We start from the raw sequence: 21,353 nt of genomic DNA on the forward strand, positions 1-21,353 counted from the left end.
GCATGATAAGACCTGTTATTTTACACATAACAGTGGTATACACATTTGTAATTATCTACCTTGGATAATTTCTTCTACCGGTCCCAGTGAGTCATCATAGTGGCTCCTAAACATCTGCAGGAAAACACATTTACAGAACACAAGCAAGTCATTTATATAGAAAGGGAATAATGTCACGTTATAGCACAATATGTCAAATGTGAAAGTGAGATAAGTGTTTAGTGATTAAACCCACACACTATGGGGGATATGTATCAAGCTGTATTAGCCTCACATATACATTCAAAAGTAATTGTTTGACTATGGTATTAATGTATTAAAGTCTTCTGGGGGGGGGGGGGGAGGAAATGGAGTAGATCCCATGCAAAATAATTATTAAAGAAAAAAACTCTACTTTCTGCCAGTGGGATTCTTTTCTTTGATAAACACTGTGCATTTTTTGCAGTGCTTTTGCAGTAGGAAGCCTTTGGCAAATAGACCTCTCTGTGTTCCAAATAACTCTATTATCATTCTTCCCTTTGATCCATGTAAGAACTACCTAGGCCAGTGGGGCTCAACTGCAGGGCTGGTGCAACGGTATTCAGCACCCGATTCGATACTTTAGCCCCCTCCCCCGCCCCCGATTTTTTTTTAATGTTATTATAGCCCATTTCTCTTACACCCTACTCCTCTTCCTCCTTCCCCCCTCCTCCTCTTTCTCTCTCACCCCCTCCTCCTCTTCCTCTCATCCCCAATCCTCCTCCTCCTCATGTCACCCCTCCTTCTCTCACCCCCTCCTCTTCATCTTCCACCCCACTCCTCTTCCTCCCTCCTTCTCTCACGCCTTCCTTCTCCTCTTTCTCACGCTACGCCTCTTCCTCCTTCCTTCTCTCACCCCCTCCTTCTCCTCTTCCTCTCACCCCCTACTCAGGGTTGCCACCTCTCTGGGTTTGACCCGGAGACTCCGGGTTTCGGGCACTTACCTCCGAGCTCCGAGTTTAGCCCGTTAATCTCCGGGTGGCGGCGGGGTGCGGCGGCGTCTCCTTCATTCGCCGGTATCCTTCTTCAATTCCCCCTCCAACTGTAGTGAACATGGCTGCGTTGCCTAATTTGACACCGCGTTGCCATGGGAACGGGATGCTACTTGACGTCATGACGCTATGTGGCGTTGCGTTGCCATGGCAATGCGACATCACGTGGCATCATGACATCACTTAGCGTTCCATTGCCATGGCAACGCGGCATCAAATGCCGTTGGTATATATAATAGACATGTAAAGTAGGCACACTTCACAAGGGCACATAAACGAATGTGAGTGTACGGGTCATAAAAAGTAACTGTAGAAATACTTCACCCACACACCAAAGGTGATGGAGACTCAGCATTCCAAGGTAAGCGTTCAAACAATCTGTGTATTGAAGGAATCCAACGTTTCTGTCCAGCTATGCGACCTTTATCAGGTTCCCCTGATACACAGATTGTTTGAACACTTACCTTGCAATGCAGAGTCTTCCTCGTTACTTTTGGTGTGCGGGTTATATATATATTTATATCAAATCAAAAACGAATAGACGATACTGTTCTGTGGCTAACGAAATGCTTATATTTACACACATACATACACACACACACACACACACACTCACACATACACACTCACACATACACACTCACACTCTTACATCACTAACATTCAGGGAGCATTTAACACCTTAAGTCATAAATCGCATACTTCACAGGGGGGAGGGATAGGCTTCAGTCTGATACATTCCAGGATGCGCTGTTTTTAAATAAAATCTTTTCTTGCTTTATCCATTGTAACAATCGCCGGAAGAAGAGATCAGTGTATCTCGAAAGCTCGCACAAATAAAAGCATTTCGTTAGCCACAGAACGGTATCGTCTATTCGTTTTTGAATATTAAGCTCGGCTAACACGATACAGATACCTCTACCCCACATATATATACAGTATATATACACATATGTGCGTGTACGTGCATGTATGTATATATGTGTGTGTGTGGGCAAACCGCTCACGTGACGCGCTTGCAAGCAGCAAAATCAATTTTGCTTGCTCGGCAAGCGGCTGAGCGCCGAGCAGGCGCACCCGCCCGCTCATGCAGGCCACGTGCATTGTCGCAACTGGTCCAGCGTGAGCGTGCGCGCCCACTCAGCACCACCCTGGACGTGGCCTTAGGCTGCACTTATAGTACTGGCTATGGCGACGGCGCACAGTGGCGTCGCAAGTACTTGAAGTCTGTCGCGGGTGCTCATAGTGTGCGCAGGCGCGACAGCGATGCGCAGTGACAAAGCTACCAAAATCTCTGAAGTCCAGGGAATTTGAGATTTACAGCGGCGGCAGCGTGACTTCAGCGGCACGTGAACGGTCAGCCAATGAAGGCGAACCGCTCATAGCCACGCCTCCAGTCGCCCTCCCTTGGTCTCCTGCAGCAGAGTGCAGGAATCACAATAGCCGGTCACATAGCCAGTACTATAAGCGCAGCCTTAGGCTGCGTCCAGGGGCAGCGCTTATGCGCTGACCCATGCTGAGGCGCGCTCACGCTCTGCACTGAGCCCCTGCAGCCGCAATGAGAGCGGCTTTAGCAGGGGCTCGCTTACGCTTCCGGAAGTGTAAGTCTTACCAAAATGTTTAATTCAAGCGCTCAAGGGAGCGCGGGGCCGGTCACGTGAGCGGTTCGCCCAATGAGTGCGAACCAGCTTCGTGACGTCACTGGCCCGCCCACCGACACGCCCCGTACGGCACGCGGACCAAGGCCAGGGAAAGCACCCGCTTTCGCTCAGCCTCCGCGCGCCTCAGCACATCTGCAGTCCTATGGACGCTGCCTTAGGCATGTAACTTTTTCAGTGCACACGCTTGTAGAGTCATTCTTCCCATACGCCCCACACATTTCCACTTGTCCCGCAAAACTAGGAACCATATTAATCTTCCATGGAGAATTAACAGCCACAGCTTAACCATAAAGTGGTGTGGGCATTAATGCAAATGCAGGCTTGGAAGAGCAGACTGGAATTTGTTCAAAACAGTCATTAGATTTAAAAGGCAGAGCAGACGCTGCTACAAATGAAGACGGCGATACACTTAACTTGTCAACTGGGCCCAACTGACATTTTAATTTGGTAAGGTTTGCTGTCATAGCTATTATCAGGGTCAAACACTGGAAGGAAATACTGCACAATGATCGATGGTCCGGTGTGAGTCACAGACAGGATTCCTGCTACTCGTGTTTTTCTTTAATGCGAGTTTCTTTAGCATGATGGACGTCCTATTCTGCGCCCCCCCCCCCCCCCCCCCCCCCCGTCCCCCTAAGGGACATATAGAGGTGATTTTTCAGCAGATCTGAGTCTAGATATTTGGTGTTTTTTTAGGAGGAATTTTAGAGGTCCTTTGCAAACTCGTCACCTGTTATTTTACTCTGATTCATTTTTTATACCAATTTTTTTTTACCTAAAAGTGACATTACGGTATCTATGTTCAGGACCAATTGTTAAAGGTTACCAGCCCCCTTCATCAACACTTTCATACAGTAGTCAGGTCTTCTAACTTTTTTTTGTGTGTGTGTGTGTGTGTGTGTCTGGGAATGTGGCATTTGTGTGTGTCTATATATATATATAGAGAGCACTATATATATATAGAGAGAGAGCACTCCCTTGAGAAAGGTCCTGTGTCAAGGACCGAAACGTCGGGTTTATGTGCCAGTTTTTCTACTGAATACACGCTTTTTTTGTACCTCCTGAGTGTGCTGTCTCTTTCTTGCCTCGTGATCTTGGGATCCTGGATTTACTCGGTAAGGAACCTATCTATGCATTATTTGTATGGGACAAGCACCCATTTCCAGTTTATGTGTGTGCCATCTGCCTATTTATATAAATATATATATATATATATATATATATATAAATATATATACACACATATACATTATACATTATCATCATCTCCAGCCCTTGTTGATCTACTGCTGGACGAAGGCCTCCCCAGATCGTCCGGTTCCTTTGGTCAGCGGCTCAATATCAAAAAGGGCGATGTATATTTTGCAGATTTTTTTTTATTATTACCAACACATTTCGCGGATTCCCCAACCCGTGGACAGATATGTAGATTCCAATCCACAGATTCAGCATTCCGTTGGCGGATTGTTATGAATCCGCGGCAATGGATTGCTGAATCCGCGGATTGGATTGTACAAATCCCTCCACGGGTTGTATCCAATGGCGGTTTTTAATGAATCCGTGCAGATTGAAACCCCCCAAATCTATTTGCGGATTTTACACCTCGAAACCGATTTTGGGGCTAACATCAGCGAAAATCCGGGATATGGATTGCGGCGGATTCACCCATCTCTACTCATTGGGAGAAAGCACTATATGAAATTTTATTTATATACATATATATATATATATATATACATGTAGAGGTATCAGTACCGTGTTAGCCGAGCTTCAATAATCAAAAAATAAATAGATGATACCGTTCTGTGGCTAACGAAATGCTTTTATTTGTGCGAGCTTTCGAGATACACTGATCTCTTCTTCCGGCGATGTTGCCGCTCCCACTCCACACACACCTTTTGTAAAGCACTGTATATACTGTGGGCTCTCCATTCATGTTAATTCACACTGATACACATACACACTCTTTCATCACTTGCTTTCAGGAACCTTTTGACACCTCCAGCCATAAAACACATCCACACCGGGGGAAGGACCAGCACAGATAACATTCCAATAGACACTGTTTATAGTATACCTTTTGCTTGCTTCATTCATTGTAACTTCGCCGGAAGAAGAGATCAGTGTATCTCGAAAGCTCGCACAAATAAAAGCATTTCGTTAGCCACAGAACGGTATCATCTATTTATTTTTTGATTATATATATATATACTAGCTGAGAGACCCGGCGTTGCCCGGGATGTAATGTTCCCGTTCCTCTCTCTCCTCCCCCCTCTCTCTGTTTGTCCCCCATTCACATCAATCCAGTCCCCCCCTCCCTCCTCCTTTACAGCTTCATGTAGCGTGTGTGCGTCAGTCACTGTGTGTTTGCTCGCGCGTCAGTGAGTCTGAGGCAGAAACACAAACACACACAGACTGACTGACGCACACACAGTCAGTGTGTGCCTCAGTCAGTGTGTGCGTGCGTCAGTCAGGCTTTGTGTGCGCGTCAGTCAGTGTGTGCGTGCGTGCGGCAGTCAGTCAGTGTGTGCGCGCGGGGCGTCAAAGGCAGGGGGGGGCGTCAAAGGCAGGGGGGGGCGTCAAAGGCAGGGGGGGGCGTCAAAGGGAGGGGGGGGGGGCGTCAAAGGGAGGGGGGGCGTCAAAGGGAGGGGGGGGCGTCAAAGGGAGGGGGGGGGGGCGTCAAAGGGAGGGGGGGGGGCGTCAAAGGGAGGGGGGGGGGCGTCAAAGGGAGGGGGGGGGCGTCAAAGGGAGGGGGGGGGCGTCAAAGGGAGGGGGGGGGCGTCAAAGGGAGGGGGGGGGCGTCAAAGGGAGGGGGGGGGCGTCAAAGGGAGGGGGGGGGCGTCAAAGGGAGGGGGGGGGGCGTCAAAGGGAGGGGGGGGCGTCAAAGGGAGGGGGGGGGGGCGTCAAAGGGAGGGGGGGGGGGCGTCAAAGGGAGGGGGGGGGGCGCCTCAAAGGCATGGATTCCTCCCCCTGCATGAGGGGGGACGCAGTGGACAGGAGGGGGGACGCAGTGGACAGGAGGGGGGGGCAGTGGACAGGAGGGGGGGGCAGTGGACAGGAGGGGGGGGCAGTGGACAGGAGGGGGGGCAGTGGACAGGAGGGGGGGCAGTGGACAGGAGGGGGGGCAGTGGACAGGAGGGGGGGGCAGTGGACAGGAGGGGGGGGCAGTGGACAGGAGGGGGGGGCAGTGGACAGGAGGGGGGGGCAGTGGACAGGAGGGGGGGGCAGTGGACAGGAGGGGGGGGCAGTGGACAGGAGGGGGGGGCAGTGGACAGTGACACACACACACACACACACACACACACACACACACACACATACACATACACATACACACACACATACACACACACACACACACACACACCTCAGTTGATGCGCCCTTTCTCAGTTCCGTTTGGCGCCGGAGGTGGGGAGCGACACCTACCTGTACTTCCGGCGCCGCCACCGTCTGACTCGGCGCCGCGAGGGAGGAAGGGGGTCCGCCATCTTACGCGCCGCGTGGCAGCTGCGGGAAGCGAGGTGATTTGGAGCGGGGAGAGGTGATTTGGAGCGGGGAGAGGTGATTTGGAGCGGGGAGAGGTGATTTGGAGCGGTGAGGGGGGAGAGGTGATGCCGCTGGGGAGGGGGAAAGGTGATTTGGAGCGGGGAGGGGAAGAGGTGATGCCGCTGGGGAGGGGGAAGAGGTGATGCCGCTGGGGAGGGGGAAGAGGTGATGCCGCTGGGGAGGGGGAAGAGGTGATTTGGAGCGGGGAGAGGTGATTTGGAGCGGGGAGAGGTGATTTGGAGCGGGGAGAGAGGTGATGCCGCTGGGGAGGGGAGAGAGGTGATTTGGAGCGGGGAGAGAGGTGATTTGGAGCGGGGAGAGAGGTGATTTGGAGCGGGGAGAGAGGTGATTTGGAGCGGGGAGAGAGGTGATTTGGAGCGGGGAGAGAGGTGTGTGTGTGTGTGTGTGTGTGTGTGTGTGTTTTATTTATTTTTTTGGACCTTTGGCCCGTCACTCCGCCTCAGGCCAATGAGAGGTGTGGGGGGCGGGCCAAGGGGGTGGTGTGAGTGTGTGAGGCCAATGAGAGGTGTGCGGGGGCGGGCGGGCCAAGGGACCAATGAGATTGCCGCTAGGGACACCGGACATCCAGCAGGCAGGCATGCATGCAGGCAGGCAAACATACAGTGCTTTCACTAATATAGTATAAGATATATATATATATATATATATATATATAAAAGTATATATATATATATATATATATTGTGACAGAAACCAGGGGTTGGTAATAAACTCCATATACAGGGCTCCCAGGATACTGAACAGTTTCTGTCCTGTCTAAGCTGAACAGGGCAGCCTCGTGGTACAGGCACTCCGTTCCACAGTTTGTCTGCTGCCTGTTTTCTGTCACCTGTCATGCTGATTAGAGTTCAGGTATATAAGACCTGTTTCCTGTTTCCTCTGAGCCCCGCCCAAGAGCCTGGAAGGCTGCTGAACTGCAGAGGGGTGAGAAAGCCTCTTTCCCAAATCGCTTCATTCATTCTGTTAGTTTGTCTAAAGACTGCAAAGGTACTTATTTTGTTGGTGGAAGTGGACAAGCCACTTCCAACTCTGAGTCAGGGACATCTAAGTTTAAGTTATCGCTCAGACGAGCAGCTTTTTGTTTGGCTTTGTTTTCTGTTTAAACTGTGGCAGTCTCAGTGCCTGGGACTGAATAAACCAGGCATAGCCTGTTTAAAGGAACAGTACGTGACGTCTCATCATTTAACCTACCCTAAAAGACCGTGTTCTAACAGTCCCGGACAGACGGCGGAGCCCCGGAGTAAGCCGTTTGTCACATATGGTGGAGAATGCGGGCAGAACACTGAAAGGTCTGGGGGTTAAAGAACTTTAAAAAAAAAAAAAAAAAAAAAGAAGGTTTTTTTTTCTCTCTCTCCAAACAAGATGGAAGACGTGGTGAGTGCGCTGGTACGCAATGTCGCTGTCCAGAAAGACGCGAATGAAGCCCAGCAACAGGCGAGTGAAACCCAGCGACAGCTGTTAATAGCCCAGCAAGAGACTAATGCAAACCAGCAAGAGACAAACCGCCTGCTGAGAGAGGAGCAAAAGCGGTTCGCTCAGGGCTTACAGCAGGAACTCGAGATCCTGAGGGGGACTATCAGTAACCTTCCACTGGCAGAGGCAGCCCCAGTTCCGAAAATGACCAGGGCAAGCCACTACCTTCAGAAGATGGGACCCTCGGATGATGTGGAAGCCTATCTTCTCACGTTTGAACGCACGGCACAGAGAGAGGGATGGCCAGAAGCTGAGTGGGCTGGTCTAATCGCACCCTTCCTAAGCGGCGAACCCCAGAAGGCTTACTTTGATCTAGAGCCCGCCGAAGCTAACGTCTATGCAAAATTGAAGTTCGAGATCCTCGCCCGCCTCGGCGTAACCACGGCTGTTCGTGCCCAAAGGTTTCACGCATGGTCCTTCACGATGGATAAAGCCACCCGAAGCCAGATGTATGACCTCATCCACCTCGCCCGGAAGTGGCTACAACCCGAGATCAACTCAACAAGCCACACCGTGGAACGGTTGGTCATGGACCAGTTCTTGAGGAAACTTCCCTCTGCCTTACGCCGTTGGGTCAGTCGGAGTGACCCCCACAATGCGGATGAGCTTGTGGCCCTTGTAGAAAGGTACAGTGCAGCAGAAGAGCACCCGCAACCCACAGTCGTGGAGCAACCCCACTATCCGAGGTTCCAGGACTCTTCCAGAGACGGTAAAAGGGTACCGGGGTTAAGGGGCGCTGAAGAGCGGCGACCACCTTCACGCCGCTCCAGCAACAGTGGTTCGCACACTAAGGGCAATAGCCAACATGGGGAGCCGGGAAAAGGCTCTAAGTGGGACACAGACTATGTACCTAAATGTGTAAATTGTCATGAGAGGGGCCACACAGCAAAAATCTGCCCACTAAATGATGAGCCCATGCAATGCAACAGCGTGGAACCTTATTCGCTGTTGTCCCAATGTATGGGCCCTAGCCCAGAGGACCCCTTGAATAACCATCTGTGGGCATTTGTAAAGGTTAATGGTAAGAGGGTTCGGGCACTTCTTGACTCTGGGAGTATGGTCACACTAGTGTCCGAATACCTATTGCCCATTAAGAAGAAACAGGTAAACAGTTCACAAAGAGTGGCAATTTGTTGTATACATGGGGATAATCATGAATATTCCACTGTTGATGTTTTTTTTTAAACAGAATTTGGTTCTTTAGATTTCAAGGTGGGTGTTGTACCCAAACTGGCACATGATGTGTTAATAGGGACCGACTTTCCCCATTTTCTAAAAATGTGGTCCCCAGCTCAGAATAGCGCCCAGAGTTCAATAGCAGACCATAACGAAGTGTTAGAAGAAACAAATCCTTTCCCTTTTTCAGAAATGGAGGTTGACGAGGGCCCAAATAAGAAGGGGGAAAAGGAGGAGTGCTGTGAAATTCCCTTCCCCATCACTACTTTGGTAGGGAATACCCCAAATCAAGATGTTGATCAGGCACTTACCACCCCAGTACAGGATAAGACCCTCGCTGACCTAGAGGTCAGTCCTGGGAGTTTTAAGAAGGCCCAGTGGGAGGACCCCACATTAGCGGTAGCAAGGGGAAATATACGGGACCAGAATAGTACTCATGGCCAACCAGATAGGTCACTTGCTTACCCCTACTTCGAGGTAGAGAACGACCTAGTATATCGGGTTGATAAAAGAAAATCAGTTACAACTAAACAATTGTTGGTACCACGGACATTCCGTAACGTAGTATTACACCTCGCACATAGTCATCCATTGGGGGGACACCTAGGGGTGGAAAAGACAAAAGAAAAGGTTCTCCGAAGCTTTTATTGGCCTGGGGTTCTGGCAGAAATTACAAACTATTGTTCCTCATGCCCAGAATGTCAGATCACCGCCCCGTTCAAAGCATACCGCAGCCCATTGGTACCCCTTCCCATAATAGAGGTACCATTTGACCGGATTGCTATGGATCTAGTAGGACCCCTAATAAAGTCTGCTAGGGGACATCAGCATATATTGGTAATATTAGATTATGCTACCCGATATCCGGAGGCAGTTCCCCTACGTAGCACCTCTGCTAAAAACATAGCAAAAGAGTTAGTACTTCTGTTTTCCCGGGTCGGAATTCCTAAAGAGATCTTATCTGACCAGGGAACACCATTTATGTTCCAAGTAACAAAAGAGCTATGTAAACTCCTAAAAATCAAGCATCTCAGAACCTCAGTCTATCATCCACAAACAGATGGTTTAGTGGAAAGGTTCAATAAAACCTTAAAGAGCATGTTACGCCGGGCGGTCGATAAGGATGGGAAAAACTGGGACTGTTTGTTACCATACCTGTTATTTGCCATTAGGGAAGTTCCCCAGTCATCCACAGGCTTCTCCCCGTTTGAACTATTGTATGGCCGACATCCAAGGGGCTTACTGGATATAGCCAAAGAAACTTGGGAACACGAGGTTACCCCTTACAGAAGTGTAATAGAGCATGTTGCCCAAATGCAGGACCGCATTGCTGCAGTCCTACCCATAGTGAGGGAACACATGGAGAAAGCTCAAGAAGCACAAAGGAATACGTATAATAAGGGTGCTAGGGTCAGAATTTTTTTTCCAGGTGATAGGGTACTAGTTCTGGTTCCCACCGTGGAGAGTAAATTCCTTGCTAAATGGCATGGGCCATATGAGGTCTTGGAAAGAGTGGGAGAAGTAAATTATAGGGTAAGGCAGCCAGGTAGGAGGAAACCTGAGCAAATTTACCATATAAACCTACTCAAGCCCTGGAAAGATAGAGAAGTCTTGTTAACCCTAGTACCCCCAGGTCCGTCAGAGAATCAAGAAACTGACCCAGAGGTTAGCATAGCTGAAACACTGTCCGTGCATCAGAAACGAGAGGTCCAGAGTTTAGTGAGAAGGAACAAAGAAATCTTCTCTACACAGCCAGGTAAAACTAACGTAATTAAACATGACATAGTCTCTGAACCGGGGGTCCGAGTTAACCTTAAACCGTACCGAATCCCAGAGGCCAAGAGAGAGGCTATAAGTTTAGAGGTTAAAAAAATGCTAAAACTAGGCGTAATTGAGGAATCCCAAAGTGGGTGGAACAGCCCTATAGTTTTAGTCCCAAAGCCAGACGGTACAACAAGGTTTTGTAATGACTACCGGAAACTAAACGCGGTGTCAAAATTTGATACTTATCCTATGCCCAGGGTGGATGAACTTGTAGAGAGACTGGGCAAAGCCCGATATCTCACAACCCTAGACCTAACAAAAGGGTACTGGCAGGTTCCCCTCACAGAAAGGGCAAAAGAAAAAACAGCCTTCTCAACCCCAGACGGCCTCTTTCAATATAAGGTGCTGCCTTTTGGCTTACATGGAGCTCCCGCCACATTCCAAAGAATGATGGATAAAATTTTAAAACCACATGTTCGGTACGCTGCCGCCTACCTGGATGATGTGGTAATCCATAGTGAAGATTGGCAGTCCCACCTTCCAAAGGTCCAAGCTGTGCTCGACGCAGTTCGGTCTGCTGGACTAACTGCTAACCCCGCTAAATGCACTATTGGTCTGGAGGAGGCCAAGTATCTGGGGTATTCTATTGGTAGAGGGTTACTCAAACCACAAACACTCAAAGTAGAGGCGATACAAAATTGGCCAAGGCCAGTCACAAAAAAACAAGTAAGGACCTTTTTGGGGTTAATTGGCTACTATAGGAGGTTTATTCCCAATTTTGCAACTAAGGCAACCCCACTAACCGACCTCACAAAAGCAAGAGGACCGCTAATGGTAAAGTGGTCCCCCGAAGCCGAACAGGCCTTTAGAAGCCTGAAAGAAGCTCTCTGTGCCCAACCAGTGTTGGTCACACCTGACTTCTCCAAAGAGTTCGTAGTCCAAACCGACGCATCTGAGGTAGGGCTGGGGGCGGTACTCTCCCAGGAGTCTCAAGGGGAGGAGCACCCCATCCTTTATTTAAGTAGGAAACTAAATCCCCAGGAGAAAAATTACTCCATAGTCGAGAAAGAGTGTCTCGCAATAAAGTGGGCTGTAGAGACACTCAAGTATTATCTGTTGGGGAGAAAGTTCCGATTGGTCACAGATCATGCACCCCTTACCTGGATGTGTCAAAATAGGGAGAAGAACGCTAGGGTGACCAGGTGGTTCCTAAGCCTACAGCCCTTTAAATTTTCTGTGGAACACAGGTCGGGGCACAAACATGGCAATGCCGACGGGTTGTCAAGGATGCACTCCCTAATATCCATGGTCGCTCACCCCTCGAGGTCTGAGCTGGGGGGGAGGATATGTGACAGAAACCAGGGGTTGGTAATAAACTCCATATACAGGGCTCCCAGGATACTGAACAGTTTCTGTCCTGTCTAAGCTGAACAGGGCAGCCTCGTGGTATAGGCACTCCGTTCCACAGTTTGTCTGCTGCCTGTTTTCTGTCACCTGTCATGCTGATTAGAGTTCAGGTATATAAGACCTGTTTCCTGTTTCCTCTGAGCCCCGCCCAAGAGCCTGGAAGGCTGCTGAACTGCAGAGGGGTGAGAAAGCCTCTTTCCCAAATCGCTTCATTCATTCTGTTAGTTTGTCTAAAGACTGCAAAGGTACTTATTTTGTTGGTGGAAGTGGACAAGCCACTTCCAACTCTGAGTCAGGGACATCTAAGTTTAAGTTATCGCTCAGACGAGCAGCTTTTTGTTTGGCTTTGTTTTCTGTTTAAACTGTGGCAGTCTCAGTGCCTGGGACTGAATAAACCAGGCATAGCCTGTTTAAAGGAACAGTACGTGACGTCTCATCATTTAACCTACCCTAAAAGACCGTGTTCTAACAGTCCCGGACAGACGGCGGAGCCCCGGAGTAAGCCGTTTGTCACAATATATATATATATATAATACTGAGTTAAGTTATGGTGAGTTAAAAAAGTGACAAAAACCCTTTCAAGCAAAAAGTGGCACTGTGTGCTCATTTGCATGTCATTTCCCAGAATCCCTTGCTGCAGTGGAAGTGCTGTGTGCTGGGTGATAATGGGGAAAGGCGGGGTAGCAGACCTACCTAAGACATGCAGATGAGCATACAGTTGTATTTACATTTGTGTATATATATATATCATATATATATTATATATTATATATATATATATATATATATATATATATATATATACCTAGTAAGAGTTATCTTTCTTTCAACTCTGATATTTGAAGTAAACTCAGTGCCTCCACGCCTTTTTAATACCGGTTGTTATTAGTAGTAATAGTCTTTTTACTGCTTCTGCAACTAACAACATAACTAATGTTCTTTGTGTTTTTTAGAATATTTAGCCGTGTTTGTAAATTCCTTATAAATGTTGCAAATTACTTTGAGACCTCAAGAGTCTGTTCTTCACTCAGTAGAAGGTCAAACCAATTGGTAGGTCTAATACCCAGTAAATGGTGTTTACTTAATGAGTTCTGCCTGTAAAAATGCAGCTATTTAAAAGGCTAGAGATTGGAAACGAAAATTAATTGCTTTACAGTTGATAGAAAGCCAAAGCAACTTGATAATAAGTATTACACATAGCATAGTAACTAAAAGCATTAAATAAGCCTTCCAGAGCAATCATTTCTGTCTAGGCTCCCAGCCTACTGTAGATAATTTTCTATAGAGAGAAAAGACAACATCTTAATCCATGCTGTGTGCATCTTTCCATCTACTCTAAAATACTCTGGTTCTGCAGCTGGGGAAACAAAGCAAAAACATTCAAAAATCCAGTTTGAGCCATACCTACAAAACATTTACAATAATTTGACAGTGCTTTAAATAAAAAAAATGGTTTGTTATCTCTGATCCATGTTTTGGGGTACAGGAGTGTCGGCTCTTGGACCCAACTGTTGTAAAAGCATTACCTGTAATTATGTGACTCACCACTAGGAGGTCCCTGCTTCAGCACAGCCCAGAAAGGTAACTGGGGCATAAGGGTGTGAGGTGTCCCAGAAACAGTCAAGGGGGTGCCTAGGTTAATGGGGATCCCCAGTAAATGTCCAGGTCACCCAGAACCTATATAGGGGTTCATGAGTTGGTTCCCTGTTTCAACGCAGACCAGAAAGGTAAAAGGGGCATACGGATGTGAGGTGTCCCTGAAACAGTCAAGGGGTCCCTAAGTTAATGGGGATACCCAGTAAATACCCAGGTAACCCAGAACCGGTCCAGGGGTCCTGAGGTACTCCAATCATCTATAATGTTGTGATGGAGGTAAGGAGAGATCCCAGCTGGGGGGGAAAGCGCCATGCACGGCTGCCGTGGAATCGCCGAAATACAAGCGGATGCTGCTGGGTCACTTAAAACTGATTTATTGGATCCTCAATGCATACAAAAATAGGAAAGTACCTCACGAAGGAGAACTCTGACGCGTTTCGTGCCCCTACGCTTTTTCCCTTGGCTGGGATTTCTCCTTACCTGCATCGATTGCTGAGCTGTTGCACGCCTATCCAGACTTCTTCAATCAAGTTTCAGTGAGTACTACAGCGTTATTTTCATCATACATGGGATCCAGCTCTAGGGTGTTGTTTATCCATTCAACTGGGAGTCAGGTTGGTCTATCATGTGGTCCCCCCTGATTAACCCATTTATCTTTGGTTTACACCCCTTAAATTAGCTCACATAGGATCATTCACTGGATGGATTATCGTGGACCTTATAAGCATATGATTTAATAGTGATTGCTGCTTGTATCATTTTCTCTGGAGCTCTACTGTGGGAGATTTCTTCAATTCTTCCATTCCTCTATGTAATAATGTTGTGATGGGACTTTTAAAAGTCCAGTGCTAAGTTTATTGTATAGAGTGTGGGGAATATGGCTAGTAAGAAGTAACGTGCAGCTTCTTATTCTATTTTCCATAACCCACAGACTTAGGATATTTTTCAAGTGTATATTTGATTGAACTGGGTGTTTTAAAACATATGCTTTGTGCTCAGTAAAATGAGGCACAGGGATGAAAAGTGTTCCTGTAGCTGCGGGGGATCCCTAGATAACATAGGGGTACCCCAGTTAGTGCCAGGGTGCCCAGAACCGGTATTGGGTTTGTCGGTTATGGAAGTCCCTGGTAAAGTATAGAAAAACCTGACCTGTTTAGGGGTGTTTGGAGTTCCCTGTGTCGTAGAAACTCCAGATTTTGGGAGTGTAAGTTTTAGGTGGGATATTGTGGTGAAAATGTATTCCTTTTGTTTACAGGAGTTCTGGGGGCCCAGCTACTGGTGGTTCCCTGATTCTCCCCAGCATGCAGGCACTATTTGTGGGTTCGAGGGGTGAATTACATTGGGGCTGCACCGTGTCTCCCAGACTCCTGGTTTTCGAGCCCAGATATCCCCAACTAATTTCCCACACGTATATAAGGTTCCCCAAGGTTTATACTTAATTAAAGTATGGTTCAGAGGGTGTTGTACTGTATTTATAAAAATCCATGCAGTCAACCTAAGCATTTGCATAGGAGACATGATGTCTACCTATCCATCTGGCCTCAAAGGGAATCCAGGATATGGAGGTGTCGGGCCATTTGGTAGCAGGGAGGGGCAGCGGGAAAGGCCTCAACAGCCATTTGGGTTCTGTCAGACTCTGCGGAGACTTCCATGCAGATAGCCATGCACCTTTTCTCTGACATCATCAGCCAGAAAAAAAAAACCCAAAGCAACACAACCTTTTATTATAAACATTGTTAAATATTGTTAGGGAAGCCAGCTATAGCCTACACTGTCACATTTTTGTTTCCTTGCCAATGGTGGGATTGTCAAGAGAAATAACTGTAGTATAAAATGATAGTAAGAAAAGACAAAACATAATTATGCCATAGCTGTGTAATGTAGCACTCACACGCTTTAGGAAATCAATATAAAAAACTGGATTGGAAGCTAAAGTTACAGCATACTGGGTGAATATTTGCATGTCACTACCCAGAAGCCTTGTCTGCACTGCAGCCTAACCCCTGTATGACATATGACAATGGAAAGCATGAAGCAGGTTTGAGACCTTTGGAAGACATGCAGATACAATCATGGTTATTCTTTTCAGATCATAGAAATCAGAGTTTATGAGTGACTCTAAAGTATTTAGAATTCAGAATTAACAGATATAAAAGCTAATCAGGTGCAAATTGAATACATTACTGCCATAGATAAAACCTGCAGTACATTTTGTTTTTATTTTTTTAAATAAATCAGGTTCAGCTTTGGCCAGTATTGCTGCATAAGAAAAACTTTGACCTATTAACCTGAAAAAATGTGCAACTGCAGAGCCAGTGCAAAGCCAGATTGAAAGAATGACACTGAAAAATGTACAGTAAAGCTTTGTCTTCCATAAGGTATAATACAAGGCATAGAAACGTAGCACTGAGATATATAGTATGCAAAGCCTTTCTAGATAATACATTCAAGTTTGCAGCACATCTGCTTGTTTTCTAACTCAACAACTTCGAAAATTAGAGAAAAAATATCTGTCCATACAATGCAGTAAAATAGGACATTGTATCGATATATAAATAGATCTACAGTATATATATATATATATATATATATATACATATATATATATATATATATATATATACATGTAGAGGTATCAGTACCGTGTTAGCCGAGCTTCAATAATCAAAAAATAAATAGATGATACCGTTCTGTGGCTAACTAAAATATATATTTATTTATATATATAAATTTTCACTGGTTCTGGATGGCAGCACACAGGAAAGCAGATTCTGAAATTGGATAGAAGCTGAAGAACCATGTCTGGCTGTATTGCCTTAGCATATTATGCATTAGGAGCTGAAAGAGCTGTGATGGGGTTTTGCTTAATACATACATGAAAGTGCTCTGTGTAATTAAATTTAAGGATGGGCATTTCCAGAATTTAACATCTTAACACTGTGTACTTTGTCGTTTTTGTTCAGAAGGGCGAGTCGATCTTCCTAACGACTTTTCCAAATCCGAGCAAATCCCAAGAACGGCTCATCTTCAGACGAATTTTTATGTTTTTTTTTTAAATTTTATTATTTTAATAAGATGGGTTCACTTTTGGGTTATTGCAAACAATAAAAAGTTAAAAGTTGGAACATTTCACAAAAATGTTATTGTTAAAAAAATGCCCGGCTTATTTTGAGGATTTTCTTCCCCATCATCTTGTAAATATCCCCCCCCAAAAAAAAAAACGAATTCCAGCCAGACCACAACACAATGTATTGCTTTGCTCAAATGCGTAGACATGTTGATTAGGTTATTAAATTCCAGATTCTGATATTTAACATTTTGTGTCTCCACAGCTAATATCCTGACAGTAATCATCCTGTCGCAGTTGGTGGCTCGCCGGCAGAAATCCTCCTATAACTATCTCCTGGCTTTGGCTGCAGCTGACATCATGGTCCTTTTCTTCATTGTATTTGTTGACTTCCTCTTGGAGGACTTTATCCTTAACAAGCAGATGCCTCAAATACTAGACAAAGTTATTGAAGTCTTGGAGTTTTCTTCCATTCATACATCCATCTGGATTACTGTTCCATTGACAATCGATAGATATATAGCAGTGTGCCACCCTCTTAAATATCACACTGTGTCTTTCCCAGCTCGTACACAGAAAGTAATTGTAAGTGTTTATATCACCTGCTTTTTGACTAGCATCCCATACTACTGGTGGCCAAATATTTGGATCGAGGATTACACAAGCACATCGGTCCATCATATCCTTATCTGGATCCATTGTTTCACTGTTTACTTGGTACCATGCTCCATTTTCTTCATTCTAAATTCAATCATTGTGTACAAGCTCCGACGAAAAAGCAATTTCCGATTGAGAGGATACTCCACAGGGAAAACCACCGCCATTTTATTTACAATCACATCTATCTTCGCCATTCTTTGGGCACCGAGAATAATCATGATACTTTATCACCTTTACGTATCTCCTATAGATAACAGCTGGCTAGTGCATATTGTAACAGACATTGCCAACATGTTAGCCTTACTCAACACTGCAATTAATTTCTTTCTGTACTGTTTTATTAGTAAAAGGTTTCGCACAATGGCAGCTGGGACGCTGAAGGCTTTTTTTAAGTGCCAGAAACAACCGGTTCAGTTTTACACGAACTACAACTTTTCTATAACTAGTAGCCCTTGGATTTCACCTGCTAATTCTCACTGTATTAAAATGTTTGTTTACCAGTATGATAAGAATGGGAAACCACTAAAAATCTCACCTTGATGAATAGGTGTTGAAAGTTGTTTGGGAATACAACTAATTGATATGGTTGCGATAATTAATGTTGCGCTCACTTGCGTGGCGCTTTCTCAAGGTTATCTGATTTAATGTCGCTCTAGACTGAAAGCACACGTGACCAGTCCAAGTGATTGCCAGAGGCAATTTGGAAATCACAGCTAACATGCTGATTGTTCTAAGTTTCTCTTGAAGCCTTGCCTTCCTCATCTGAAATATCCTGTGAGGTCTTTGGCTTGAGTTTTTACAGCAGAATTACTTTGACATATGATATGTCTACGCAGTAGTGCAATACTGAGCTGATGAAACATCTCATTAAAGACACTCAATGGTGCTTAATTAAATCAATAATAACTATATAGATAGCAGCTATTGTAACTCTTCTTAAACTTTACCCAGGTGAATATTTTGCATTTTAGATGTGTTATTTAGCTGATATGCACTTGTTTGACAAGATTTGTCACAACTAAAATAGTACTGTAGGTTAAATAGAACAGACAACTTAAAGAAAACTTCCTGTGTATTCCTGACTAAGCAGTACTTAATCATTTATCCCAAAGTACATAGCTTTTTGCAGAAACACTGCATTGTTTCCTACAGATAGTGCAATATATTAAACAGTAACAGTGTTTCTCGTATATGCTGTGACTCGCTTTATTTTCTTTCCATTGCTTAATGTAAATGATATGAGCATACAATCTGCTGAGAATTATATAAGTCATTTGTACATTTAGTGTTTTTAAAATTACACGTGAAAATATTATTGGCATCAAAAGGAAATCCGTGGCAATGTGTAGTCTGTTTATTTGTACTACTCTATTTCCATTGCTTCCTTTAGTCATACACCATACCACTTTAACTGGTTGTTGAACTCTGAACATATGCCTTAATAACAAGATCAGAATAGATTTTCTTACATGGAGATAAGAAAACAAGCACAAGCTAATGCTTAGAAACAAAGACTTCCAATGTGATAGCAACAGCATATCTAGCAACGTGCTTGCATTGTGTGTAATGTATTCTTTTCTTGGCTCCAACAGGTAGTTCATAATACACCTTACCATGATTGAATAGCTTGCCATGTCAGGTAATGGCCAAATTGCTTTACAGCTTTAGAATATGTGCTCCAAACCAAAACAATGAAATGCACTTGATCTTTAGCAGTTGGAGAAAAACCTATTTTGAATGTTTTGCGTTGAAAAAGAGCAACAGAAAACCAAAACATAGGATTTGACGGCCATTAATAGCCACCGGGTGCGCACAGTTTGCCCCGTCTCTTTTGTGCTACGGGCTTCTAATAATTCAGAAATACAGCAGTGCATCTTCGCTAGAATATTGTGAGCTGTGTCTAATACTATGGTATAGGAATACTGTACCTGCAATAAAATAATGTGCAAAAATATAACCCCGCACAATTAATGCCATTGGTGACAGCTAATTGGTGAGCAACACTAAAATATCTTCTGTATTAGTGAACAATTTTATATGACATTTCTTTGTGTATGGCCATCACTCCTGTGTTATCATCTTATTTGCTGAAGGGAGAAAAGCGTTTTTTTCCCCCCTATTCACCGAAAAAAACAAAAAACATTCGATCAAATTGTTTCAGAACCATAGTTATATATTTAGATTGATAATGTTAAAGTAAGTTTAATGTAAATACTTTCCTCTGTTTAATTAAGTGCAATATAGGTTGGCACTACTGAAGGTCCATTTTGGAAAATGCGCCTAGTATTTAAAAATGATGTATCTATACTTTTTTTCTGATACTGTTTTACATTTAACATCTGAATCTACTTATGTGATCTACTAATATGTGATGTACAATATTTTTGACGCAGAATGTGTTTTTGGGAATGAGTCCTTTAGCAAAATGTTGCTACAGATTGCATAAAAAATGTACAGTGTACAGTACCTAATATGTCCAAAGAGTTTCAGTTGAATGGTTGTTCAAACTATAGAACAGGGCTCTTCAACAGGTGGCATGCGGGCTGAACCTGGCCCAGAGAGATCCTTAGAGTGGTCTTTGGACTGTCGACCCCTGCTAATTTTAATGTAGTTGCCCAGGCAGATCATTGCAATTTTCTCCCACTGAAATTCACTTGTGATTGATCTCTCAATGCTCTCTCTCTCTCTCTCCCTGGTCTTTCTCTCTCTGGTCTCTCTCTCTCTCACTCACTTGTCTCTCACTTGTCTCTCTCTCTCTCTCAAGTCTCTCTCTATCTCTGGTCCCTCTCTCGTTGGTCCCTCTCTCTGGTCTCTCTCTCTGGTCTCTCTCTCTCCCTGGTCTTTCTCTCTCTGGTCTCTCTCTCTCTCACTCACTTGTCTCTCACTTGTCTCTCTCTCTCTCTCAAGTCTCTCTCTATCTCTGGTCCCTCTCTCGTTGGTCTCTCTCTCTGGTCTCTCTCTCTCTCTCTCTCTCTCTCTCTGGTCTCTCTCTCTCTCTGGTCTCTCTCTCTCTCTGGTCTGTCTCTCTCTCTCTCTCTGGTCTCTCTCTCTGGTCTCTCTCTCTCTCTCTCTGGTCTCGCTCTCTCTCTGGTCTCGTTCTCTCTCTGGTCTCTCTCTCTCTGGTCTCTCTCTCTCTCTCTCTCTCTGGTCTGTCTCTCTCTCTCTCTCTCTCTGGTCTCGCTCTCTCTCTGGTCTCTCTCTCTTTCTCTCTCGTATATATATATATATATATATATATATATATATATATATATATAACAGATGTTATAAATGCTTCCAAAATGTTTAATAGTTTAATATTGATTTGTAAGTCTACAGATGTATCCAAAATAACATTACAGTATAGTTGTGGGCGTTCTACTCCTACGGTAACTTGTTTCTGTTCTGGCGCCTTTTAAAAACTAGCTGGAGAGCCCGGCTATAGGAGCTTGAAAGCCATCTTTTCAGAAACTCCTGTGTTTGTGTTATCTATGGGGGTTTTTCAGGGAAGCTTAGGGCTTTAATCTATTCAGCGCCAGGGGGTCTTTAATAATATTAGGCGTTATGTATGAAGAGATATGAAAGGAGCAAAAGATACCAGGGATTTACATTTGACACAAAAATAATTAAAACCGAAGGAAGGTTTGCTGTCAGAGGGACCAGCAATGCAGTGTAGGGGTCAAGACCCGTCAGGTGGAGGCACAGAAATACACACTGACTATCCCTCAGTATCTGTTGTAACCAATTATTCCAAGTTATTTTTGTTACTCAAGTGGTGAAAGATGGTTTGTGAGCATTGAGCAGACTTAAACTGCGCTTATCGTGCCGGCGACAGCGACGTCTCGTGAAAACAAATGCCTTGCCGCCGCCACATACGCTTATAGTAAGCGCGACGCGATGGCGCAACGGAGCGACAGGTTGGTCACGATCACTGGAAGTCATCTCAATTTGATTTTTCCAGCGGCCGCAGCCGGACGTTGCCGGCACTATAA

General features: G+C 45.2%; 1 protein-coding gene across 1 annotated transcript in view; it reads left to right on the forward strand.

Annotated features, from left to right (window-relative positions):
• Nucleotides 1–18,053, forward strand: part of GPR139 (G protein-coupled receptor 139) — a 62,387-nt gene extending 44,334 nt beyond the window's left edge. Inside the window, exon 2 of the mRNA XM_075565189.1 lies at nt 16,988–18,053. Within this exon, the coding sequence (XP_075421304.1) occupies nt 16,988–17,922 (935 nt within the window). The 3' untranslated portion in view covers nt 17,923–18,053. The remainder of the gene's footprint in view (nt 1–16,987) is intronic.
• The last annotated feature ends 3,300 nt before the right edge of the window (nt 18,054–21,353 follow it).

Source organism: Ascaphus truei, chromosome 11 (assembly GCF_040206685.1).
Source record: "Ascaphus truei isolate aAscTru1 chromosome 11, aAscTru1.hap1, whole genome shotgun sequence".
Taxonomy (NCBI): Eukaryota; Metazoa; Chordata; class Amphibia; order Anura; family Ascaphidae; genus Ascaphus; species Ascaphus truei.